Source organism: Balearica regulorum, chromosome 13, assembly GCF_011004875.1.
Source record: "Balearica regulorum gibbericeps isolate bBalReg1 chromosome 13, bBalReg1.pri, whole genome shotgun sequence".
In the NCBI taxonomy this organism is placed as follows: Eukaryota; Metazoa; Chordata; class Aves; order Gruiformes; family Gruidae; genus Balearica; species Balearica regulorum.
The window spans coordinates 1,781,122-1,804,854 of NC_046196.1; the positions used below are offsets into that span (position 1 = coordinate 1,781,122).

Below are 23,733 nucleotides of genomic sequence, written 5' to 3' on the forward strand. Positions count from 1 at the left end.
GAAGAGGTCACCCTGTTTTGGAGGGGCCAGGTCCCCCCCCCTCCCAGCTGACACTTTCTGATGTGCCCAGGCCACTGCAAGAGCTGCTTTTGGAACCAGACTGGGGGTGATGGGACCAGTCACGTCCCTCATGTGGGTGCAGCGGGACCAGTTGTGGCCCCAGTTGCAGGCACTGGGGGGGCTGGGCAGTGCCCCATCCCCACCGTGCCCAGCGATGGGGAGAGCGAGCAGCCGGGAGCACAGAGCCGAGCAGCGAGGTGCCAAACGCCGGCGCAGCAGCCATAAAGCCACTGGAGCTTTGGCTTTTATATGGCAATAAAAGATAATGTCGGTTATAAAGCGCCAGAGCGGGTCCTGGCGTGCCGAGCCGGGGGCAGGGGCGAGCTGCTGGGAGCAGCTGGGGGTGCACGGAGGTGTGGGCAGCCCCCAGCTGCCTGGGGACACCCCAGCACGGTGATGCCTCGCTTGGGGCGAGCGGGTCCCCGGGTCCCCCAGGGTGGGCCGCGGACAGGGGGACGCTGCAGCGGGGTGGGGGATGCTGCGGGATGGTCAGCATCGGCGGCGTGGCTGGCGTTACGGCCGACACATTAAAGATGCTACTTTGGGTTGTTGTTGTTGGTTTAATGGTTTTATTGCGCGATGCTGGGGACGGGGCTGGCAGGCCTTAATGAAGGAGATTGATGGCTTAATAGCCTGTAGCCATTACGGGGTAATTGAATGGTTGTGTACATATGATCAGACCGTCGATGCGGACGTGGCTCGCAAGCGAAGCGCCCGGAGCTGCGGGGGGGGGGGAAGCGTGCAGCCCCCACATGCCCCAGACAGATGCAACATGGGGGTGGCACAGCCCACGGCCTTGGGGACCTCCATCCGTCCCCGATGTCTGGGCCGTGTCAGCGTCCCGGGGCCGCATCCAGCGGCGAGGGGATGGAGCAGCTCTCCAGGTTCATCCAGTGGCACCAGTCACCAAAACCCATCTCCAGCCGGCTCAGCTCCCGGCTTGGGCTTTGCCGCACCGAGAGCGGTGCTTTAATGAGGCTTTTAATTAACAGGCCCATCTATAGGGATGAACAGTGGTGGGGGAGTGGAGGTAGGAGCCGTGGGGGCCAGCATGGGTGGCAGCTCCAAACTGGGGGCTGCAGCCACGGTCGCCGGCACCCCAAGGCTGCACCGCTGACCACCCCCCCTGCGAGAGCCACGGCCGAGGAGAAAACCCGGCAGAGTCGCAGCCAGGTCCCCGCGCCAAGATGTGAGTCAAACTACTCATTTTAGTGGGTGACAACCAGGTGTTTTACAGTATTTGCTACCTGTGATCATCCATCAAAGCAATCGATAGCGTTCCTGCAGAGTTTTATTAATGATCTTGTCACCGGGCTGGTGCTGGGTGCCTGGGGTTGTCGAGAATGATAGATCATTAAGAGCTTTTGCTGCTATTTATTCTCCAGTGACCTTGTCTCTCCATTGTTGCTTGCTTAAGAGTTATGAATGTGAGACATGATAATTTGATATTGATCTATTTGGTAAGTTAAAAAATTTACTGCATCGTTGATGTTTTAACAAAGGATCCGCTCGGTCCCTCCCGCAGACCGGTGAGAGCTGCCGGTGCTCGGTTCCGCATGTCGTGGCAAGGGGGCAAGCCGGATGCCGTGCCAGTGCGTCCGTGTGCCGGAGCGCTGTGCCCGCCGGGTGTGGGATGGCGAGGGGTGGCTGGGTGAGCTTGGGCGGGGGGGGGGGGCTGTCTCGACCCCTTCTGAGCCTGAGGTACCGAAATCCAGGCGCTGGCACTGCCCTGGGGGGTGCTGCCGTGGGCAGGTGCAGGGATGGACAGAGCGGGTGCGTAGCCAGACCTGTGCGTGCGGGTGGGGTGGGATGGAGGGGCTGCAGCGGAGGAAGTCTGTCCCCATCCACATCCCCTTCCCCATCCCTCTCTTGTCCCCGTCCCATCCCTGCTCCCTCTGCCCAGCACCATGTGTGTGCCAGCTGTCCCCTCCACGTCCTCTCCGTGCGCACTAATTGTCCTCCCAGACGTTCGGGACTCCGCTGACCCTAACAAAGGCATTCGATGTGATTACTTGTGCTCCCCCTGCCTCTAGCCCTCCCTGGTGCTCCCAGGGTCCCGTCGGCTGGCAGGGAAATCCGGGGCTCCCTGTCACCCCCTTGGCACCGCACAGGATTGGACCAGCATCCCTCTGCCACGCTGCCGCCCCAGTGTGCTGTCCCCGCACCGGGGATGGACCCGCTGCTCAGGGATTTGACCGCCCCCCCCCCCCCCCCCCCCCCCGGCATTATCGATCCCCATTGCCGTGTGGCCGGCAGCTCACGCGTAAAGTCAAACAGGGACAAAAATCTGTTTATAAAGGTAGGGTTTATCGATACCGCCTGTCCTCCAGGAAATCGATGACCTTCAGACGTGGGCGCCCGCCGGTGTCAGCACACACACACACACACAGAGAGGAGCGCACATGCAGTATAATTCACGCTGCAGCTGCTCCCCAGTGCCTCCAACGCTCTGCCGCTCTGCCCCCCCCATGCCGGACCGTGTGCCCACCGCAGCTTGCGCCCCTCGCCACACCGCAGCCACAGCCAAACCCCGAGCCCACCGCCAGTGCCTGCCGGGCTGTGCTGTTCCTCCCCACCTCCCCGGGCTCTCCGCACAGTAGTGCAACGCTCCACGCCTCTCCTGTCACACTCAGGTCACTGCAAGGCCCTGGCAGCCATCCCGCTCCCTTCAGCCCCCCCCCCATCCTTCCCCCTCCGTTGGGGCCGGGTGTCACAGGCGGAGGAGCGCTCCCCAGCGCCGGCCGGGGTGGCACGGCAGGGCTCTGTCCCGGTGGTGCCGGTACCCCTGCCATCGCCCCGTGCCAGGGCCCAGCCGGTGCGGGAGCACCGGGGTGGGGGAGATGCACTGGGCTGGTAAGCGCAGCTGGTATTTATTTGGGATTTTTGTGTTTATTCTTCACTTCCGCTGGGATAGTGGGAGGTGGATGGTACCAGTTCACAGCAGGTAATGGGGCATCCCATGGAGAGCAGGACCCACTGGCGAGAGGATCCCCAGCTCTCTGGAGCTCTCCCTCTCTATAAACCGAACTATGGGAAAGTCACTGAGTCCGTGGGAAAGTGCAGAGAGGAGGCAAAATTACCAGGCATCGGCGCAGCTGGCTGAAGGCAAGAGTTTAATCTAAAGAGCAATTTCATCTGGCGACGAGTTGCACGTGGCACGAGGCAGAGCTGTAACGGGGACGAGCATCCAGAGAGGCAGATGAAGGCAAGATGGGGGAGCCGGGGTGCCCAGACAGCCCTCCCCACCCAGGCAGAGCAGCTCTGGTGCGTTGGCATCACGGGGCTGAGACCCACCAAGGGCCAGTGGGGCTCGTCTGCCCCCGAGCAGCTGCTGGGATCAGCTCGGGGTGGATGTGGAGGCATTTGTTGTATCTGTCTGCTTTCCACCTCCCACCACCTACCTGGGGGCTAAACAGAGCACCTTTGGCCAGCAAGTGCCAGCTGCCAGCACTGGCAGGGGGACGGTCCTGGCCCGGGACCCCCCAGCGTTCATCCCACACTTCACTTCCAGATCCAGAACTGCCCCGAGCCTCCTGCAAACAGCTCCTGCACAAGGAAGGTGGCCCTGCAGCCTGGACTCGGTTCAGCCAAAGAGGAGACAACACAGGATGAATCCTGCTTTCATTAGACTTTATTCATGGACCAGACTGCTGTGAGCCCAGACCTGCCGCTGCTAATCACTACTGGTACCTCGTCAGCACCGCTGCAGAGGGAGAATGGATGCGGTGGAGGACCTAACACCACCGGGCTCCTGGTCCTGGCCCGAGGCCGTGCGCTAGGCTGGGTAAAAGCGCTGCAGAAGCTCCTTCTTGTTGACTTTTCCCATCTGATTGCGCGGGATCTCCTCCACCACGATCAGCTCGGTCGGGATGGTGTACGGTGCCATGGTCTCCCTGCAACACAGAAGCACAGTCTGTTCCAGCGGACAGACCAGCGCTTCCAGCCCCTCCATCCTACCCAGCCCGTCCCGAGACCTCGCAAATGCCGCCGGGCTCGGGGAGGATTTGCTCCGAGACCTTGCGTCCTGCAGCCCGTCGTGGTGCACAGCCAAGCCGCCCCAGCCACGGGGCTCCGGGCAGCGGGGCCACAGGCGAGTGGCTTTGGGTGGACGCTGACCCCGGGAGCGCAGAGGGGCTGAGCCGTTGCAGCATTCCCCAGCCACGCATGTCTCTGCTGCGGAAGAGGGGGGCTGGAGACCCACGGCCCGAACGGCCCCGAGCAGCCCCACCTGGGGCCCCCAGCCCCAGCCCCAGGAGCCCATTTAGGCTCAGCCCTGGGCCCCAGCGCCCTCCTCAGCTGTGCTGTGGGGTGCCTGCCCCCAGCCTGGCTCTGCAGGGACCCTGTTACCGGCACCCGGCTCTGCCTGCCACGTTCAGCCCCACGGGTGAGGGCACTGCCTGCGCCGGGTCACCCTTGGCTGCCCGCTCCCCTGCCCTTTGGGGCAGCTGCCCTCGCTGCCAGCCCTGCCAGGCAGCACCCCGTGAGTACAACACACCCCACCAGCACCCCGAAACACCCACCCCCAGCTCAGGAGGGGGCACAGAGAGCCTTCAGTAAGCGAACCAGAGGCAGAGCCCCCGGTGAGGACTCATCGATCCTCCTCATCAGAGGGGAAAAAGAGCGCAGCGGTGTGATGGATGCTGGACCCCCGCGTGTCCCGGTGCTGGGCCCTGAGGACCAAGACCGCAGGTGGGCCACCTCCCTGGGCACGGGCCGGTGACTTGCCGGTGGCCAGCAGCCACGCGCTGCGGCCCATGGGGGGGCTTCCCGCTGCGGGAGGGAGTCTGAGCATCACGCATCGTCCCTGTGCCCTTTGCAGAGCGCGGCGGGGGGGCTCTCCTGCCTTCTGCTGCCTGTGTGTCACCAACCTGGGGCCGTGCCCAGCTCCGGCAGCGTCCTGGCACCGACTCTGACGCGAGATGCCAAGTCTGCCGAGCCCTTCAACTGTCGCCCGGCCCTCCTCCCCCCGCCCGCCACCAGCACCCCCTGCCATATGGATGCCTCTAACTCGGGATGGAGCCTGTCGCCGGGAAGCACGACTGGAGGCGAAAGCCGCAAAATGAATCACTCTGAAGAGGGACATGTGTCTCCTGCCAGTGAGTGCGAGAAAAAAGGGCCAAACGAATGTAAGTGACATAAAAAATAAAGGGGAGAGACAGGGCGAGAGGGAGAGGCAGGCGGGGGAGCCGGAGCGGTGCCTGGAGCCAGCGCCGGGCAGGGAGCGCAGTCCCGGAGGAGCCCGGGTTGGCGGCCAGCCCCTCCGACCCTCTGGGGGCTTTTGTTTCGAGGGCTCCTGCCCTCGCTGTGTGGGCTGAACAGCATCGTGTCTGTCCACAGAGCCGGGGACAGCGACGGGAAGAGACGTGCAGGGACAAGGGGGAACGCCCCAGGAGGGGGCCGGGCAGGGGAGCACACGGGGGGGGGGCGAGCGCAGCCCCCTGCCCTGTGCCAGGGACCCCCAGAGCAGCACAGTGAAGATCTCCCTTCCCCGCTCTCCATCGCTCCCGCCCTGTGCTGAGGCCACGAAGGGCCCTGGATGGAGAACCCCGGCGCACCGGACCCCGTTACGGACCAGGACAGGCTGAGCCTGGCCAGGAAAGGGCATCTCAGCTTGCAAGAGGACATCAGCAAAACCAAACGGAAGGTGTTGGGGGCCGTGGGCTGCCCTGGGAGGAGCAGGAGTCCCAGATGAGCAGCAGCCCGAGGGTTAACGCGTGTGTGCAACGCACAAGTGCCACAGGAGGGATGCCCTGGCAGGGTCTTGGCCCCTCCGCCCCAGCAGCCACCCCCGTGTGTTCGGTTTCTTTGTTTGCTTCTCTTCCCCCACTACGTAACTGTTTAATCAGAGCAGCAGCCGGCCAGCTAGCATCTTCCTTGCATTTGCTAAATCGCAGTCCCCCAACTGCGATTTTTGCAGATCCAGGGGAAATCTTTAATTGGTTGCTGCGCAGCCCCTGATGAAACAAGTGCTCCTGCCGCTTACAAAATAGCGCCAGCCTCGCCAAAAATATCCGCAGCCTGAAGGAGGGAGTTGCCAGGAAAAGAAAGACTCTGCTATTAAATATTTTGCTAATGGAATATTAGTGATAAGCCCGGTAATTCGCCTTCCTGGCTCCCTCCTGCCTATTCTCCCGTGACTGATGCCCGAAACCTCAGCGCTGGCCGCTCTCTGACCGATTTGAACGAGGAGGCACAGGTCTCCACGCTGAAACCTTGCAGGATGGCCGGCGGTCGCTCTGTGCCGTGCTCTCCAGAAAAGCACAGACCATCGGCACCGCGGTGACGCCGAGCATGGTCCAGAAGCTCTGGTGTCTGCCCCACGGGAGGGGTCTCTGGGGCTAACCGGGGGCCGCGTCGGAAGGCAAGGGAGCAGCGATTGCAGCAGCGCTGGGGAGAGCCCAGCAAACGCTCCGGCTGCTGAGAAAACACGAAGCTTCCCCTGCCCCGGTGCTCGCTCTGTGCTGGGGGCTGCGGGGTAAGAGCCACTCGGCCGCACCGTGCCGGTCGTTTATCAAAGGCACTTTTGGGGTGAGAAGCCCATTTATTTCCATTATCTCGTGTGCTCGGCGACCTTCTGGTTGGAGCTGTGGTTTGTTTTTTTAATTTGCTCCATCCCCAGAGCCTGAGGCACAACGCTGCTGTCGCCCACCCCTTCACCCCCCCCCGCCGTGTCCCTAACGAGGGTGCTGCAGGCTCTGAGCCTGCTTTTCCCCACGCCCTGCCACTCGCCGTGCGCAGCTCCGCGGCATCTTACCTGGCCCAGTCCTTCAGGTCCTTCACGGAGAGCATCTCGCCCCTGCGCAGCTGCACGACAGCGCTGACCCGCTGGCCCCAGACCATGTCTGGGGGCCCGATCACAGCTACGTCTGCAGAGAGAGCAGAGGACTCGGCCTGAGAAACACGAGCGATTCCTGGGGGAGAAGAGGGGCTCAGCACCACTGGTGGGTGCCAGCAGCAGCGGTGCGCAGGGAAGAGGAAGATGCCGTGGGACGTTAGTACAGGAAAACACCGGGGCTTTTGTGTCGACACAGTTTCCAAAACCAGAGCTTTTCACCACGGAAAAGGCAGGAAGCCCCACAGTTCGAGCGATTTAGAGTGACCGGGCAGGAATATGATGCACAGGGCGGTGTGGAGCCAGGGGCTCCAATTCCATCCCCTCGTACAGGGTCACGCACAAGGGCAGGACAGATTTAATTACAGGCTCATTTCCAAAATCAGATGAGGGCTGCTGCTGACTCAGCACCCAGCCGCAGGCTTCGCGGCTTCAGCCCCGGGGAGACGAGTAACAGCGGGCTTTAAATGCAGCCTGCTCTTTGCTCGGCCCCAGCCTCGTGTCTGCACGCGCTGAGCCAGGGCTGTCGCTCGAGCCAGGCTCCCACGCGCCGTCCCTTCTCGGCACGGGGACCAGGGAAGAGCAGCGTACCGGTGATGTGCGGGTGCGCGAGCAGATGACGTTCCACCTCCAGAGCGCTGATTTTGAAACCCCCGTTTTTGATGATGTCTACCGAGGTGCGGCCCTTGATCCAGTAAACGCCGTCTCTGTACACTGCCGTGTCTCCTGAAAAGCAAAAAGTGGGCTCCATCAGAGGCCGTCCCCTGGCTCTGCCTTTCCTGCTGCGTGGATGCGATGCTCAGGCGATGCCTGGGGCCGGCGCTCAGCCCGGCTGCCTGTACTGGCACGTGGGGAAAGCCACGCTCAGCACGACGGTCACGAGCATCCCTGCAGAGACCCCAGGGATGCCGTGTCAGCCTTCCCCACAGGCCAGCCTGCTCCCAGGGACACGCAGAGGGGAGACAGGCATTGCTTTTCTGTGGAGGGAAAGGGAAGAATAAGGCTATGCACCCAGAATTCCCTTAATATGGAAGCAATGAAAACAGGAGCCATCGCTGCGGGTGGATACATTCCCCAGCGCACTCTCAACACGGACCACAAGACGAGCAGGGTCCAGCTCAGCCCCTTCCTTGTCTTCCTGGCAGTCGCCAAAGACCTCGGCTGTCCCGTCCCGGTAGGACGTGACTCCTCCCGGACCTCTGCCGTCACCAGGGCTGCGCAGCCCCCATCGCATAGTCCCCAGCCTCCTCCTCCTCCTCCCACCCGTTGGCCCGTGACGGCGGTGAGATACCCACCGCCAGCAACCTGTGAAAGCCACGGAGGGTCTTTCCTAGCAGTTCCAGCGCCGCGTGCGTGCCACCAGCCCCTGCCGTCCCCCGGAGCAGCCCTCGCTCTGGGGACTTCCAGCTGCTAACGCTACTGCTCGCGGCGGGGGGCTTCCCCCCACTCCTACATGGCTGCTACTAATAGAACTAGGTGGGGAGTAACGTCGGGAAGACAAGAGTGGCCTAAGCAACACGTTGGATCCGACCTGTCCTTTCTGCAGGGGGAGAAGGCGAGTGGCAGGTGTGATCCGGTAATTAGCCGCTCGCGCCCAGGCTGGGAAGATTGAGGAGCGAGGTCATGTCGGCACAACCTGGCTAAATGCTTAACAAGCTGGTGCACTTTGATAGCTACTTAAGATGATTACTCACATCCTGCTAATAGAGCCTTTGCCAACCGGTGGGCGAGGTGGAGGGGGGGGCTCGGGACCTCACATTTCCATTTCAGAGCCTTGATGGCAGCACCGGGGGGGCCCTTCGCTCCCCCCGCACCCCCGCGTCAGGCTCCATCCTCTCCCTAATGACACGCGCTGCCATTGTGTCCACACGCCCGGCCCGCTCCCCGCTGCGGCTTCGCTCACAGACCTCATTTCACCACCGGCTGGAAAGCTCAAACGCGGAGATGAGACGGAGATCGGCAGCGGGAAAAAGCAGCTTCCAACAAAGCAGGGTCACCCAGCACCGCTGGGGCCGCAGGAGTTCCCGTGGTCGCTTGCCTTGCTCCCCATCCAGGTGCGTGTCCAAAATCTGGGAACAAGGACACCGCGGGGTCCCGGACCCCAGGTGCCCTGCGGCCAGGGGCTCGCTGAGCCAGGAGGACCTGCTAAACCTCTGGTTTGGGTGCAAGGAGCACGTCAAGTGCACCCTGTGGGCTCTAGGATGGGTCGAGACCCGGGGACTTCACTGGGGGACCCAGGGAAGAGCCTCCCCACTGCCCCCTGCTCCCCAAGGACTGCGCGCACCCCCGTCCTCTCCTTCAGAGGTGAGGTCCTGTCTCCTCCGGGGACTCGCGGTGTCACCCAGCAGCGGTGAGCACACCTCCACCCTTCATGTCGCTGAACCTCACCTCCGCCTCGCCCTTCCCAGCGCTCCTCCTGCCCTCCCCAGCGCTGCTTTGCAGCGTTCCCGGCACGCTTCACACCCCACGTACCACAGGACACGTCCACCGGCCCCGCAGCTTTCCAAAACCCCGTTCCCAGCTCAGTTCTGGCACGCCACGGACTTTGGACGTGGCGCGTGGAAAGGCAGCGAACGCCCAGAGATTTATGGTGTCAGAGCAATGAAATATCAGAATCAGTTTTGAAATTCAGGCTGCTCCCCAAAAGAGCTGTGTCCCTGCTCAGCTGGCACATGCCAAAATCCTGAGCAGCTCATCTTGCTCAGTTCAACCAGGGAATGATTAATTGTTCCTGTATTTGCCTGCCTGCCTCTTGGCACTCCTCTGGATGTTGAAGGCTGTCTGGAATATTTTAAAGTTGTGGGAGAGTTTTAAACTTGGGCTCTCTGGGTGTTTGGCTGCTCGGGGTTGAAAGGAATTCATGACTGCTGTGATAAAGCACCTTCTGCGCCCCGTATCACTGTGGCATGTGTGACTGACACAGGACCGGAGAGTGAACATTAATTAAAATGTGGCACTGGGGGACCGGGGAGCCACGAGCTTTCGGCAGGGAGATCAGGAGCTGCTTATTCATACAGAGACGACAGGGAGAGGAGAGGGAGTTCAGCCCTGGTTCAATGACACACGGCTCCCATGTTGCTCTTCAGGATTTAAGCACAGGAAAGCTGCCGCATGTGCATTTTCCCTGCTCCGCGATGGGGAGAACGGTCCGAGGGACAGGTCCGAGGGACGGTGGGGTCCATGAGACAGACGTGGGTGGGGGCAGGAGATTGCACCTGGCCGCACCACTCGCTCCCCTCATCTCTCCTGACAGTGAGCAAGGACTGAATTCACATCCCCGCCTGCCCTTGAGGCTGTCGGGGAGGCATCAGCCACGGCTGATTTCTCTGAGCCTGTTTGCAAAGCAAACTGCCAGCGCAGAGCCTGTCACCGGGGGTCTCGTCTCTGCCCCACTCGCGTCCCCCCCTTGCACGGGGCCAGGACAGAGCGGGACACACAAGTCCCAGCGTCGCCTGGCCTCAGATCCCGTTTCCAGCGAGGGAAGGCTCCGTGCTTGTCTCGCAGCAGCGGGATTCCAGGGTACGTCTGGTCCATAACGAAACACCTCAGCTATGGTGAGGGGATGCGGGTGTTGCGCTGGAGCCCGGCGCTGGAACGGGGTCGTTAGGCTGGGTGCTGGAGCGGGGTCGTTAAGCTGGGCACCATGCCTGGCTGGCTCAGCTGGGCGGCAGCTGGAGCCAGGCTGGGTGATGGTTAGTCTGTGTGAGCATCCCTGCACGGCCATCACCACCATCCCTGCACAGCCATCCCCACCGTCCCTGCACGGCCATCCCCACCGTCCCTGTACGGCCATGGCCAACACCCCTGCACAGCCATCCCCACCGTCCCTGCACAGCCATCCCCACCGTCCCTGTACGGCCATGGCCAACACCCCTGCACAGCCATCCCCACCATCCCTGCACGGCCATCACCAGCATCCCTGCACGGCCATCACCAGCATCTCTGCATGGCCATGGCCAGCACCCCTGCATGGCCATCCCCACCATCCCTGCACGGCCATCACCACCGTCCCTGCACAGCCATCCCCACCGTCCCTGCACGGCCATCCCCACCATCCCTGCATGGCCATCCCCACCATCCCTGCACGGCCATCACCACCATCCCTGTACGGCCACCCCCTGCCTTCCCAGCTCTGGCAGGAGCACGGGCAGGGTCTGCTCAGACCACCCTGTGGAGACATGCCCTGTGCTCAGAGAAGTGCCGCTGCCAACTGTGAAATGTGCTTTTTGAAGGAGACACGCTCGCTGAGCTGTCACCTCCCAGATGTTCCGCACGCAGCCAGGGACAGGAGGAAGAGTCACTTCAGATCAGGTATGGAGAGGGAGGGGCGATCCCATCCTCGCTGCTCCCCTTCCGTCCCCGCGCTCCCCACCGACGCTGTCATGCTTCTCGCACGGATCCCTCCAGCCCCGTCAGCAGCACAGCGTGGCGGGCGGTTAGCATGATTATTGTGATTACTGTGAGCTTCTGGGACGAGCTCTGCAATTGCCCCCCATCTCTTTTCTTTCTGTCTCCCCTCCGCTGTAAGCCGAGCATCGGGGTCTTGCTGTCACTTCCCGCGCTGACAGGATGGAGCACGCTCCGGGGGACCGCCGTCCCCCGAGGACAGCCACATTACCCTCTGCCCCGCGCCATCTGCTACCAGCCGAGCACATCAAGACGGCGTGTGCGCCGGCACATCCAGCGCAGCAAAGCGCTCGCTGCCTCCCAGGCCAGCGGGGATTTCCTGGGCCGGTGAGACTAGTTAAAAGGATGCTGTCGTTTGCTTAATGACTCTCCCCCACATGCTCCCTTTAAACAGTGCTAAAAGCGTCATTTCCAAACCTGGCACTGCACCAAGGGCCCGCAGCAAGGGTTGTGCCCGTTTCCCCGGGGTTCCCAGCGTGGTGGGTCCCTTGTCCCCCATGCCGGGCATGAGCCCCCCCCCGCCCCCAGCCCTGCTGCTGGCGTTGTGCTCCATCTCCCGCCCTGGCTGGCCCATTTTTTATTGCTCCCTTACGCCGGTTGCCACCTCCAGCGGGCTGCAGACCACGGTGCTCCTCGCCCAGCAGCCTCGGAGCTCTCTGCTGGTGCAGGTACCTCCTCCCCGGCTGGCAGGGGCAACAGAGGCACCGGGGCAGGGGGATTGCTGAGCGGGGAACAGAGAGGACACCACCTTCCAAACCATGTTTCTGCCTCCCGTCCCTTCCAGCTGGCCATGCCCGTGGCTCCCGGGTGCTGCCAGGGAGCACCCAGTGCATCAGCGCAGCGACAGGAGGGGTGCCGTGGGAGCGGTTCGTCAAACAGTGGGTTCAGTACCTGTGTGATCCTGCACCATCTCTTCTCGTGTGCAACGGGGACAACTGCCCTTGCTATCGCCTGGCCATCCCTCCCCTCTGCGCAAGCCTGCAAACCCCTCCGGGCAGGGCTCCCACACACCCAGCCTGGCCGGGAACCCCCAGGGCTGCTGCGGCCGGCCGGGAGCCCCAGCCAGCCCGACGATACGCCTCGTCCTCCTGCTACCCCAGCCTCGCGCCCGCTCCGCCTCCGGAGCTGCTCCTCGGGTCTCAGGAGGACTGACGTGAGCTTGCAACGGTGAGACAATCTCAGCTTGGGCACGGTGAACCCCACCGGCACCCCAGCACCTCTCCATCCTCACTCCCAAAGCCCTTCCTCCCTCTGGCCCAGGAATCGCCGCGGCAGCGCACAACGGCGGGGTCAGGACAGCCGTGCCCGTGCTCAGACGCTTCCTGCAGCACGGAGCCAGAAACAGTATTTCCTTCCTCGCAGCCAGCTGCGCGGGGAAGGGGATTTTTGGCTGATGAGAAGATTATGGTCTCTGACACCACACCTCCACCTCTGCTTGCCCGGGCCACCTCCGACCGGGCTCCTTTCATCAGACAAAGCAGCCAGCGGCAGAAGCCTCCGTCGCACGTGGCTCAGCTCCGGTGCTGCGGCGCAGCTGATGCTGGCAAGGCCATGGGATTATTGTTTCCCTGACAGCAGCCGTCACCGCTACCTTTGGATTTGTTTCAAGATGCTCAGTGGGCATCTGTTCTGCGAAATGTTAAAGGCTCTGCTGAGCTGCATACTGAACAGGCTCCTGCGCCGGCGGAGCTGGGGGTGGGCTGCACTTTGCTGGAGTTTCAGACAATTTTATATATATATATATGTAATCATAGAATGGTTGGAGTTGGGAGGGACCCTAAAGATCATCTAGTTCCAACCCCCCTGCCATGGGCAGGGACACCTTCCACTAGATCAGATCGCCCAAAGCCCCATCCAACCTGGCCTGTCGTAAAAAACAATAAAAATTGGATATACCTATATATACCAGGCAGCAGGCTGGCTCCAGCGGCACGGCTCCGAACAACAAGGGGGATCCGTCCGGGCCAGGCCCCCCCCAAACTGCTGAGGGCTGCCCATTCAGCACCTCAGAGCAAGCTGGGGACATCTCCATCGGCCGGCAGGCTCAGCGGGTACCACGCCGTGCCGAGGCCACGGGCTGGCGTCAACCGTGCCACGAACCACCGGGCACTGAGCGAAATGCAGAAAAGACCTTTTCCGGGCTACCTTTGCTTTAAAAATGAGGCTTTGGGGTCAGACCGATTTAGAGGGAAGGGTTGTCTACAGACACTTGCCTGGCGACGGCCGCTGGGCTGCAGGTGCTCGCCGGGCCCAGATGAACCCCAAAAAGCAGAGAAGCTGCAAGGGAGACCTTATTCCCAAACTCAAACCCCAGAGATTTCTGCAATGAGGTTCTTCGAGTTGCAAAACACTTGTTGCAAAGATGAAAGGGCCCTTGTGATTCTGCCGCTACGGCCTTTAGTTTGCGCCCCTCCTTCGTCAGAGCTCTCCCAGCCGCTAACAGCGTGCCCGAGCCGCTTTCCCAGGACACGCTGAACAAAGAGCAGAAACCACCGGAGCAAACCCTGCCCGGAGCAAACCCTGCCCGGAGCTCCTGTGCCAACACCCTCAGCCACGGGTCAGCTTGTTCCTGGCAAACACCGCAACGTTTTGACATCAAAGGTGCGATGAGCAAACATTTGAACCTACTATTGACCAAGAGAACACTTGGGCTGGTGAAATGAGGTGCTGAGCAGCTGGAAGAAGCTCTGAGATAGCACAAGCGTGCAGGAAAAAAATGAGACTTTTCAGGTAAATCACGAGGAAAGCAAAGAGCTCAGCCCTGCAAAGGGGTGCTGCGCCCCAGGAGAAGCCCACCCTAGCCACAGCCGGTGCTGACACAACATCCCTGCTCACCGGGGACTGATGTCACCCGGGTACCTGAAAGGACGGTGAGATGAAAGATTTTTTGGTAACACGTGGCGCCAGCTTTGCGGCAACGACAGCGTTGGCTGCGCTGTGACGTGCGAGCTTCAGCTGCGGCTCTGCGAGCCGGGAACTGGCACGCCGGGATGACATGAGAGCAACGCTGACTTGCAAATTGTCGCACGGCCTTTTCTGGCTTCTGGGAGGTTTTTCACCATCCCCGCGTTATTTATACACCTATTCCTTTGTGTTTCGTGCTCCCCAGAAGGGACGTGCCAGGCGTTTCCCCAAGCGGCTCGCCGTGCCGCCCCGGCAGATGGGAGGCAGGACCGACAGGCACCCCAGCACGCGCTGCAAGGTTTGCAAACCAAAGCCAGGCGGTTTACCGACCCCGCGCACAGAGCCTGGCCCGGCAGCATCAGAAGGAGCGGGTTTTGCTGTTTGCAGCTGCAATATGAAAGACTCGCTCAGGACCTCCCCGGCTGCGTCGCTGGGCAGGACTGAAGCTGGGCAGATCTGGCACTGGTAATGTCTGGCACGGCAGCACTCGTGCACATCAGCAACGGGGAAAAGCGGCAGGATAGGGATGGCAGCGCCCTGGACTCGAGTCCAGCCTTAAGAAAACCTCAGCCCTGCTCAGATAGCTGACCTGGCCTGGCTTGAGGATGTGGCCCGTGAAAGACGGGAGAGCTGGGATGCTGATGACTCTGTTCCCCCCAGGGTCAAAAGCACCTCACAAGGGTCTGCGAACACCCGTGCCGCTCCTGCTCACACTTACACGGTGCTTTTGCAGACCAAGTGCCTCAGCAGAAAATACCGGGAAACAGCAAAACATCCCTTTGAAAGGGAATCTGTTTCGTTGAGAAGAAAAAAAAGTGGATTATTTTTACCCTCCTGCCACGGTGGCAGCTAATGCTCTCACGGGGAGCGCCAGAGTCTTGATCAGACGCTGCAAAACATCCCCCTGCGTGGGGCACAGCCCTCGCCCCGGGTAAACGGTGCTCTCAGGCAAAGCTGGCCTTGGCACGCTGCCTTCGCCTGCCCCATGGTACTGACTAAGTGATTTGCTCCTGGGGGAAAGTGCTTGCTGACCCAGCAGGCCGGAGCTCCTCGTTCAACAGTTTCCTGGCTGCTGGAGTGGCTTTTCCAGGTTTCGGAACTGCCTGTGGAAAACCGTGAAGGTGAGGAGCCCAGGGAGGCCAGCCGGGTCCCCGGGGCTGGAGCGGCGCGGGGGATGCTGGTGGGCTCTTCCCTGCCAGCAGCAGAGTGTGGTTTGAGAACTTTCTAATATTAATTAGACCTTTCGCTGTTAATGAATCATTCCAGATTTTGCAAATTAAGTCTTGGCTTTCAAAATGCTTCGTGCAGAGCCCAGCGCTCCTCAGAGAGCCGGGCTGGAGAGCAGGGACTTCTCGCATCCACTATTCGAGGAGACGCTGACCTGCAGGGACACAGAAGAGATGCGTGTGGCTGCCCACCTGGGGACGGTGCCCCCGTGCTGCCCGTGGACAGGGCGGGATGGCCGGGCATGGCCCGCAGACCTTCCTCAGACCCCACCGAGTGCCCCGGAGGGTCTCTGTTGACAGCCCATCCTGGACGGTCCCTGAGAAAGCGTCTCGCGATGGGTCACGCTGGCGTGCCGCAGCACGGACCCTGGCCCGCGACCGTGGCCCCCAGCCCGGCTCAGGACCAGCCCTGCTGTTGTGGAAATCAGCACCGTGAGAAACCAGCCGCGCCGAGCAGACAACCAACCCCCAGCCGGCCCCGCTCCCACTGATGGGCGGCTGCCGACGGGCTGTCAGGGGGTCTCTCAGGGAGACGGGGGTGCTGCTCCCCACCCAAACCGGAGCCCGGGCTCCCCCTGCCCTGCCGGCACGGCTGCCCCCAGCTCCGTGCTGCTGGCTGCAGCGAGCTCCCAGCCCTGCTGCGACGCTGCCGATGCTCCGCTCCCGCCGGGCTCTTTTGGGAGCCTTTAAGGTTTTTTTGGGGTTTTTTTTTTCCCCCCCTCCAAACTCCAGGAGGAATCCCCTGCTGTCAGCTGCTCTCCTGGCAGACGATCCCTCATTTCCAGAGTTGCGAAGAGAAGAGACAGAGCGAGGCGCTCGCCCTGCTGCCTTCCTCTGCGCTGCCTGTACCGGGGGAATTGCCGCTCTCACCAAACCAGCGTGGCCGGGGGGGGGGACCTGCAGGCTCCCAGCTGGCAGACCCCCGGGACGCTTGCAGGGAGGCAATCATCAGTCTTTGCCCTTCCCCGGTGCCTTTCAGCCGAGGATCTCAAAGCACCCGATCCGGAGGCCAATTAGGCAGAACCGGGAACAGCTGGCAGGACAGCGGTGGGGTGCGAAGCGCTGCTCACACCGCAGAGCAGTGGGCAGGAGGTTGTGCATCCATCTCTGCTCTACCCTGGGATTAACTCTTGCCTGCCTCCCGCTTCCCTCAAATGGTTGGTGATGCTCCTGGTCCATCCCAGGCTGAGGCAGAGCTCACCCTCTTCAGAGACACACGTCGGTGATTAAGATGATGGTTTATTTTCCAGGCAGGATTGATCCAGCAGTCTGGGCAGGCAGTGAAGAGCCTGAGCCCTGATTCTGATACTCTCACCGGTTGGGAGAGCAGAGCAAAAATCTGGGGGCTCGCACCCCCTTTGCCTGAACAAGGCTTTGCAGGAGCCACTCTCAGCCCCCGGGCCAGCTTTCACCAGCACGTACAGCTGAATGGGGGCACGCGGGGGCCAGCCGAGGCTAGTGACGGCCACCCTGCCCACCCAGCGGTGACGCCCACCCTGCCCACCCAAAGGCAGCTGTGGGACCACAGCTGGCAGCCACGTCCTCCCGCCTTTGGGCACGGCTTTTCCGGAGATGCCGAGCAGGATCAGGTTCCTGCCTGCAGATTTGCTCCACGCCAGGCTGTTAGACAAAGCCCAGCAGCAGACCACAGAAATGAACACCGAGCTCCGGGCGTCGGGAGCATCCTGCAGAGCGAGCTCCACGTGCCCATCACGCCTCTGGACGAGCACTTCTTGTCATGGGTTTCAACTTTCCCTGCTCTTTCCAGGGCAATTCAGCGTCTCACTGGTCTCCTAAATCCACGGAAGTTATTTTTCTGTAGGTAACGCAGACGCAGTGGGAGCAGGAAGCTGCAGAGCGTGACGTGACGGTGACACTCCTGCGGCCGCTCTGCCCGCGGCCAGGCAGACGAATGGTTTCTCCCATCCCTCTCGGCACAAACTCCCCGCGCAGCTCCCAGCCCCAAGCCCAAGGAAACGGTTTCATCCCACTGCCAGAGGTTCCTGTGCTTGAGAAAAGCCGTGAGAGGAGACGTGGGGTGGACAAACAATTAGAAGGCGAGTGCTAAAGGGCGTCTATAGGAATTAGATAATCTGTCCTCTCCGCGGCCAGGTGCCCACCTTGATGGGCAGAGGGACGGGAGGCTCTGCGATACGTCTCCGTTTCCCTCCCCCCACGCAATGAAAACTGCATCGATAGATCCCCCATCTGCTCACATACATCACACACTTCACTCCAGTTTATTAGCTGGAATAAATCATAAATATTTCATTATACATCAACGACGCTCGACTCCGGGAAGGCGCAATCCATCACCTCGACACTCCTTGCGACCTGCCGCCATGCAATAAGCTTTCCAGTCTATTAAACAAGATTGATACAGTGTGCTAGGATGGACTAGGGGAATTTATTTATGGAGCGCTGGGAAAGGGAGGGCACCGAACGCGTGGTGCCGCACGGGCAAATCGGAGCTGCTCCCATCAGCCCCTTGGACCGGGCAGCCCAAGCAGAAAGCCCCGAGCACAGCGCGAGGTTAAGAAGATGCTGCAGCAAAGCAGGGTCCGGGCTGAACCCCGGGGTGCCCAGGTCCGGGTGCAGCACCCTGGGGTCCTGCGCAAGGAAGGGGAGCTCCCGCTCCAGGCTGGCCCTCACGGATGGATTGGGAGAGCTCCAGCACCTCTGCCCTGCTCAGCACCCCCAGCTCATCGGCACAGAGAGGAGAGCCCGGCGCTGCTGTGGCCGCACGGCAGCAGTAGCTGCTGTTCCGCGCTGGTGAACAGGCTCCTCAGCGCTACGAGCTGCGTGTGCCCAGAAATACTTACTGGAGCGCCGGCATTTTGCTACTTTTTGAAGCTCCAGGCTCATTTTAATGCCACACCTTCGCCTTTACTTCTGAACATGTTCTCCGGCTCAGCAGGGGCCAGCGGCAAACAGAGGGGACCACAGTGCCGCTCCTCGCCCTCCACCACGTGCTGTCGTCTGGGGCACTGCCACCCACGCTTCACCCTTACAACCTCTCTGCTATTACACACGGCAGCAACGCTCCCACGAACCGTCGTTATCTCCCTTCCATCAGAGGTGTAAAAATTAAGCGATTCACCGACGGTGACGCCGAGCAGCTCTGAGCCCAAGCTCGGCACGCTCAGCCCCTCGGCTGCTGCTCTTTCCATGCCGGAGCTGGTGGAAAACCCAGCACCAGCCCGGCAGAAGCATCCTTCCTTCGAGAGGGACCTTGCAGACGGTTGCAGGTCAGCCCCCAGCTCAGGAATCCGATCTCCTCCATCCAGAGAGACTTCGTCTCTCCAAGCCACATCTCCCTTTTTAGAAGCAAGAGCAGCATTGCTGTTAGTAACTCTCCGGTTGAACAGCGGGCGTACAACCGGCCGATGAGTTCCCAAAGCCTGATGGATGCTCAGCAAGAAGCTAACCTGGCACGTGGTAATCCGGAGCCTCTCCGCGGCGTGCCGCGCTGGTGGGATTGATTGGAGACAGCCTTGCTCCTGAAGGGGATTGACGCAGCCTCGGCAACAATGATGTATGTGTACACATCTATTTAATGAAATGCTAAATGATAGGCTAAATAACAGAAGCAACTTTAGCTTGATTTATTGCATGGAAATGAATAATGTTTGTCACTGCTGTCAGCCATCTTGGCTAAGAACAGAGGTTACGAACACAAATTGTAGCTAATTAACAGGAATTAGCACTTCTGAAACGCCAGATTTTGGTCCCTTTGCGGAGGCCGGTTGTGCAGCGGTGTGTGTCCCAGCTCGCACAGGTCACCTGCCCGGGCTGCCGCAGGCTCGTCACCTCTCCCCGTCACCCCCATCACTCCCACACTTCAGCACATGTGTTCTCCGAAATCAAGCTGCCTTCCCTCCATTCCCGCTCCCCCGCTGCTGCCTCATGTCCCCGGCCGCTTCAGCAGGGAAACGCCGCAGCAAAACCCTGGGCTCCTCCGGCAGCCTCAAAGTTAACCGGAGCCAACCCTTGATCCTGTCCTTTCCACAGGTTCTTGGATCCTCTTTTGAGTTACAAGGGGACTCGAGAAAGTTCCTGTTAATCCTGATCCGGGGCGTAAAGTTGCAATCTTGACTCTCTCCTTTTGCACACCTTTTCCATCTTGCGCAGACCACGGCGGTGAGACCTGCCGAGCTCCCAAAGACCGGCTTGCTGCTGCCTCCGCAGCCCGTCACAGCACCGGAGCGGCTCTTCGGGGCTACTCAAGTCTACCTGGTCGCTTCCCTGGGCTCACGAAAAGACAATGACCAAAAAAAATAAATAGGCTGCTTCTGCGGGGGCATGGGGCTGCTCCAAGGCACCGCTCCCGTGGCCGTGTACTGAGGGTTTGCTGTGCACCGCAATCATTAATAAAGCATCAAAGGCTCCTGAGGGGAAGAGTTTGAAACTTCTTCAAAAAACACATGCATATTAATAATGCACCAATTATTCATGAGGAAACTTCCAGGGCTCCTGTTTGCTCGGGTGCTGCCTGGGTGCAGTGCAAGAGCCCTTCGCCAGCGACCCAGCCCTGCTCAGCAGAGCCACCGGCACCCGCTCTCGGCCGGGAGAAGTGCCGGCACCGTGCTTCTCGAAGCAACACCTATCCTGGCACCGGCAGCCCCGGCACAGCGCCTCAACGCTCTCGCTGGCAGCAGCCCTACCTATCTGCTACCCGTCTTGCTGCCAAAACCCCGCGGTGGAGCCAGGGGGTGGAAGAGAGGAGGAGCGGCTCAGCAGCTGCAGCCCAGAGACGTGTTCCTGCGGTTCTGAACGGGCAGGTCAGCTCGGAGAGGAGCCAGCTGCTCTCCTTGCAGGTCCCGTCGACCGGTGCGCGGTGTCAGAGAGCCTGGCGAGCCCCGGTGCCGATACTCTGCAGGGGAATGATGGAGTTCCTAGCAAACCCCAGCCCAGAGCATCCTCAAGGTCCAGAGCAAGCTCTGCTTCAACCCCCTGGAAGGGAAGAGCCCTTCGCCCTCTGGTCAGAGGGAGGAGCTGCTCCGAGGGGTCTGGATGAGGACTCCTGTTCTCCAGACACGGGCTGTGCAGCCACCGAGCTCAGCCCAGCACGGGGAGGTTGCTGTTGCCTTCACCGCAAACTGCCGCCGGCGGCAGGAGCCCTGGCAGGAGGTGAGGACATCTGAAGACACCGACACATCGAGGATAATACTGGCTGCTCCCGTGCCTCCCCCGAAACAATATCTGAGAGTAATAGGTGGCTGTCACGCTTTGCGGACCACCGTCCACTGAGGCAGAGCAAGATTTTGACGCTGTTACAGATTTCTACCTGCGTGAAATCTGGAGGTAATTTAATGGCTCACGAGAAAGGAAATAAATCTATTAGAACGGAATCGCTGTTTGTTTACGTATCTTGCCATGAACATCACCACGAGCAGCAGCAGCAGCAGGTGTATGTGCAAGCACCATTTATTTACATAATAAAATTGCCAAGTAGATTTGTAGCTCAGGGGCATCCTCGCCTCTCCGTGCGCGTGCCTAACTCCCATTAGCACTAATGGCAGGCGCGGTGTGCTCAGCAAGCGGGGAACAGACCCTCCAACTGCCCTCATGGCTGGTACTAAGAGATGGAGGGATGCAGACATCTCAACGTGTCGGTTCCTCTCCCCTGACTCGGTCAGGGGATGGGAATTGCATTGCAGCTTCAAGCTGCTCTGCAATCCTCCCCATCTGCGAGAGCTGTCGGGTCTGCTGCGAGCTGCCTGGCCCCAGGAGAGAGGGGGTTAAGCAACTGATTCCCCACTCTCAAAACTTCTCCAGAGACCGCTGGAGCATCCAGCATGAGAAAAAAAGAAGAGCAGGAAAAAAACCCAACCCAACAACCCAGCCTGGAATGAATTCCTGTCATGCTCTGCAATGGGGAAGTTTGTTTGTATTCCACAGGCAGCAGCGCTGAGCCTGCTGTCAGAGCCACGCTGGGAGAAAGGGCAAAACCCTGCCGAGATGAAAGAATGTGAAGCACTGGTACAGCCTCCCCTGGCATTTACACCTGGGGAAAAAAAAAAAAAAATCACTCAAGGGCATCTCACAAAGAGCTGTGCTAATAAGGCACTCCTCCCCACGCTATGGCGGTGCCGGTGGAGCGGGAGATGGAGCGGTGCGGGGAACGCTGGCAGCATCTCCAGTACCTGGGAGGAGAAAGCTGCAGATAAAGACAGGTCTGATTTCAACCCAGTAATCCCGGGCCGCGCTCTCCTCCACTCTACTTCCAGCGAGGGGACAGGGGCAGTCGGGGACTTGCTGCTGGACAGATGAGGAGTGCAGCTACCCCTTGTCTCGGCTGATAAATCGGTGATACCCGTCTCTCACAGCTGTAGTTTTTAAGGGTTCCTTGAGTTTATCGTACCTCTCAGGCAGCAGGGTGAGAAGCCAGGATGCTGCTGCACCCGCGTCTGCCCTCGCGGTTTGCTCGCACATCGTAGTATTTCCTTCGCCATCCTGAAGCCTGTTCGGTGCAAATCCCCGCTCCGTGCTCTGCCCTACAGCCCCCACCGCTGTGATGGGCTCATGCCACCGCGCAGACCTGCCCCCGCTCTCGAGAGGACTTTTCTCCTGGGACACCTTGCTCAATCGGAGTGCTCTGCCTAGCACAGGAGAGAAGGCAAGGCAGTATTTAGGCAGGGGCGGATTATCCCCTTGTGTCACTTTGTCCTGCTGCACCCTGCCTTCACACAGGATTCGCCCCAAGGGTGCATCTTCTGGTCACTCTGGTTGGAAAGAACTGATGTTCCAAAGAGAAAAAAACACAGGAAACTACAGGACAGGGAAGATATAGGTTCTTTTCAGTCCAGTTTGCAAGAAAATAGGCTGTAATCCCAGCCATGGGACTGCACCAGTGAAGTTGTGGTGACCGTAAGAGGTTGGCTCTTGGTCGTGTACCAAAGTCTGGAGCTTTGGGTTCTGCACACAAAGTCAAGGCTGAGGGATCCCCCAGCGGGAGCATTTCTGACGCCTGCTCCTCACGCCCACACTGACTGGGATGGCCAGGAGATGGGCGCAGAACATACCCACACACCCGCACCTGGTGGCTCCCTCTTTGTGAACTGCGGAGCTCACCCCATCCTCGGCACCATTGCACGTTCCTCCACAGACACACAGGATTCCAGGTGAACGCGAAGGGCCGGTTTACGGCTGGCAGTGGTGTTGGCAGCTCTCTCAAACTCACAGATGAACAGAGCTAGCAGCCTCAGCTTCAGCTGCAGACGCATTAGGGGAGCTTGGAAAGCACCATCCGTCGCATGCCCTCCGAACCCCAAACCCTCTCCCACCCCTGCGAGACGGGCTTCCCAGCACGCCCGAATGGCCAGCAGGTTTTGGCTAGCAAATACAAAGGCCCACCTCCATAATGTCGTTTCAGGGCCCTGGGGATTGCTGCATACGGTCCCTGCTCCAGCCTTGGCTTGGGTTGGCGTCAGACCCCTTACATGACATAAGCCAGCAGACAAAGTCCTGGGCACCAGCTTTCAGCCAGGAGAGGACAGCACCAAAGGGATTAACAGAAAATCAGACCTCGACGGCGTCTGGCAGCATCCCGGCTCCTGCCCGCCCTCGGCAGAGGTGCTGTTCCTCAGTTCTGGGTACGCTCTGCACACGTAGCTCAGCGTGACCAGGAGCCTCTCCATCCCTTCAGCACATCGCAGACCTGAAGGCCAAGCAGCAGATGAAGCCTCCCCAGCCCGGGGACGCTGCACACCCTGCTCCAAGGCCGCCATGCTCCTCTAATGGGAAACAGCAGATAAACCAGCCGAACTTTTGAACGTTTCCGCAAGCCAGGCAGCCAAGACTTTGTAGGTTCACTCGTCATTAGCAGGAACTCATGGGTGACTGATGTGACACAAGTAGGCTGGGCGGAGGGAGCTCCCCCGCTGCTTACAGCCAGAATTACTGCAGATGGGTTTGCCCAGAGGACAAGCCAGAAAAGAAAATGGGTAAGTAAAAATGAAAAACGTTTGTTTTTTTGGTTTTCGTTTTTTTTCACATTAGCATTTAAATATTTATAGAAATCCCTGCAGACAACAAGATGAAAAAGAAAACTCAAACACTAATAAATAAGTAAATGCTCCAAGGTGTGGCGGCTGCCACTCAGCTGGCAAAACTTTGAAGAGCATGGTAACCACACGTGCACGGCTAAAAATAATAATTGTAACAAGAAAAACATTAGACTAAACCCCTCTGCTTTGGCTTCTGCCCTCTGCAGAACAGCTGAGGGATCAATTACACCTTACCTAAAGAGAGCACTACCTCTTCTTTTCCGTGCCATGACCTGTCCCAGTCTCTGGCGAGACG

General features: G+C 60.2%; 1 protein-coding gene across 11 annotated transcripts in view; it reads right to left on the reverse strand.

Moving 5' to 3' along the window:
* Positions 1-3,669: 3,669 nt before the first annotated feature.
* Positions 3,670-23,733, reverse strand: part of ACSF3 (acyl-CoA synthetase family member 3) — a 65,415-nt gene continuing 45,351 nt past the window's right edge. For 8 of the 11 annotated variants that reach the window (XM_075765607.1, XM_075765610.1, XM_075765608.1 and 5 more), the window contains 3 exons: positions 7,484-7,618; positions 6,815-6,926; positions 3,670-3,953 (listed from right to left, as the gene is read on the reverse strand). In XM_075765607.1, the coding sequence (XP_075621722.1) occupies positions 3,836-3,953; positions 6,815-6,926; positions 7,484-7,618 (365 nt within the window). In that variant the 3' untranslated portion in view covers positions 3,670-3,835. Of the gene's footprint in view, positions 3,954-6,814; positions 6,927-7,483; positions 7,619-19,010; positions 19,378-19,407; positions 23,090-23,733 lie in introns of those variants that run through there. The other 3 variants (XR_012837587.1, XR_012837586.1, XM_075765612.1) reach the window with 3 other exon arrangements.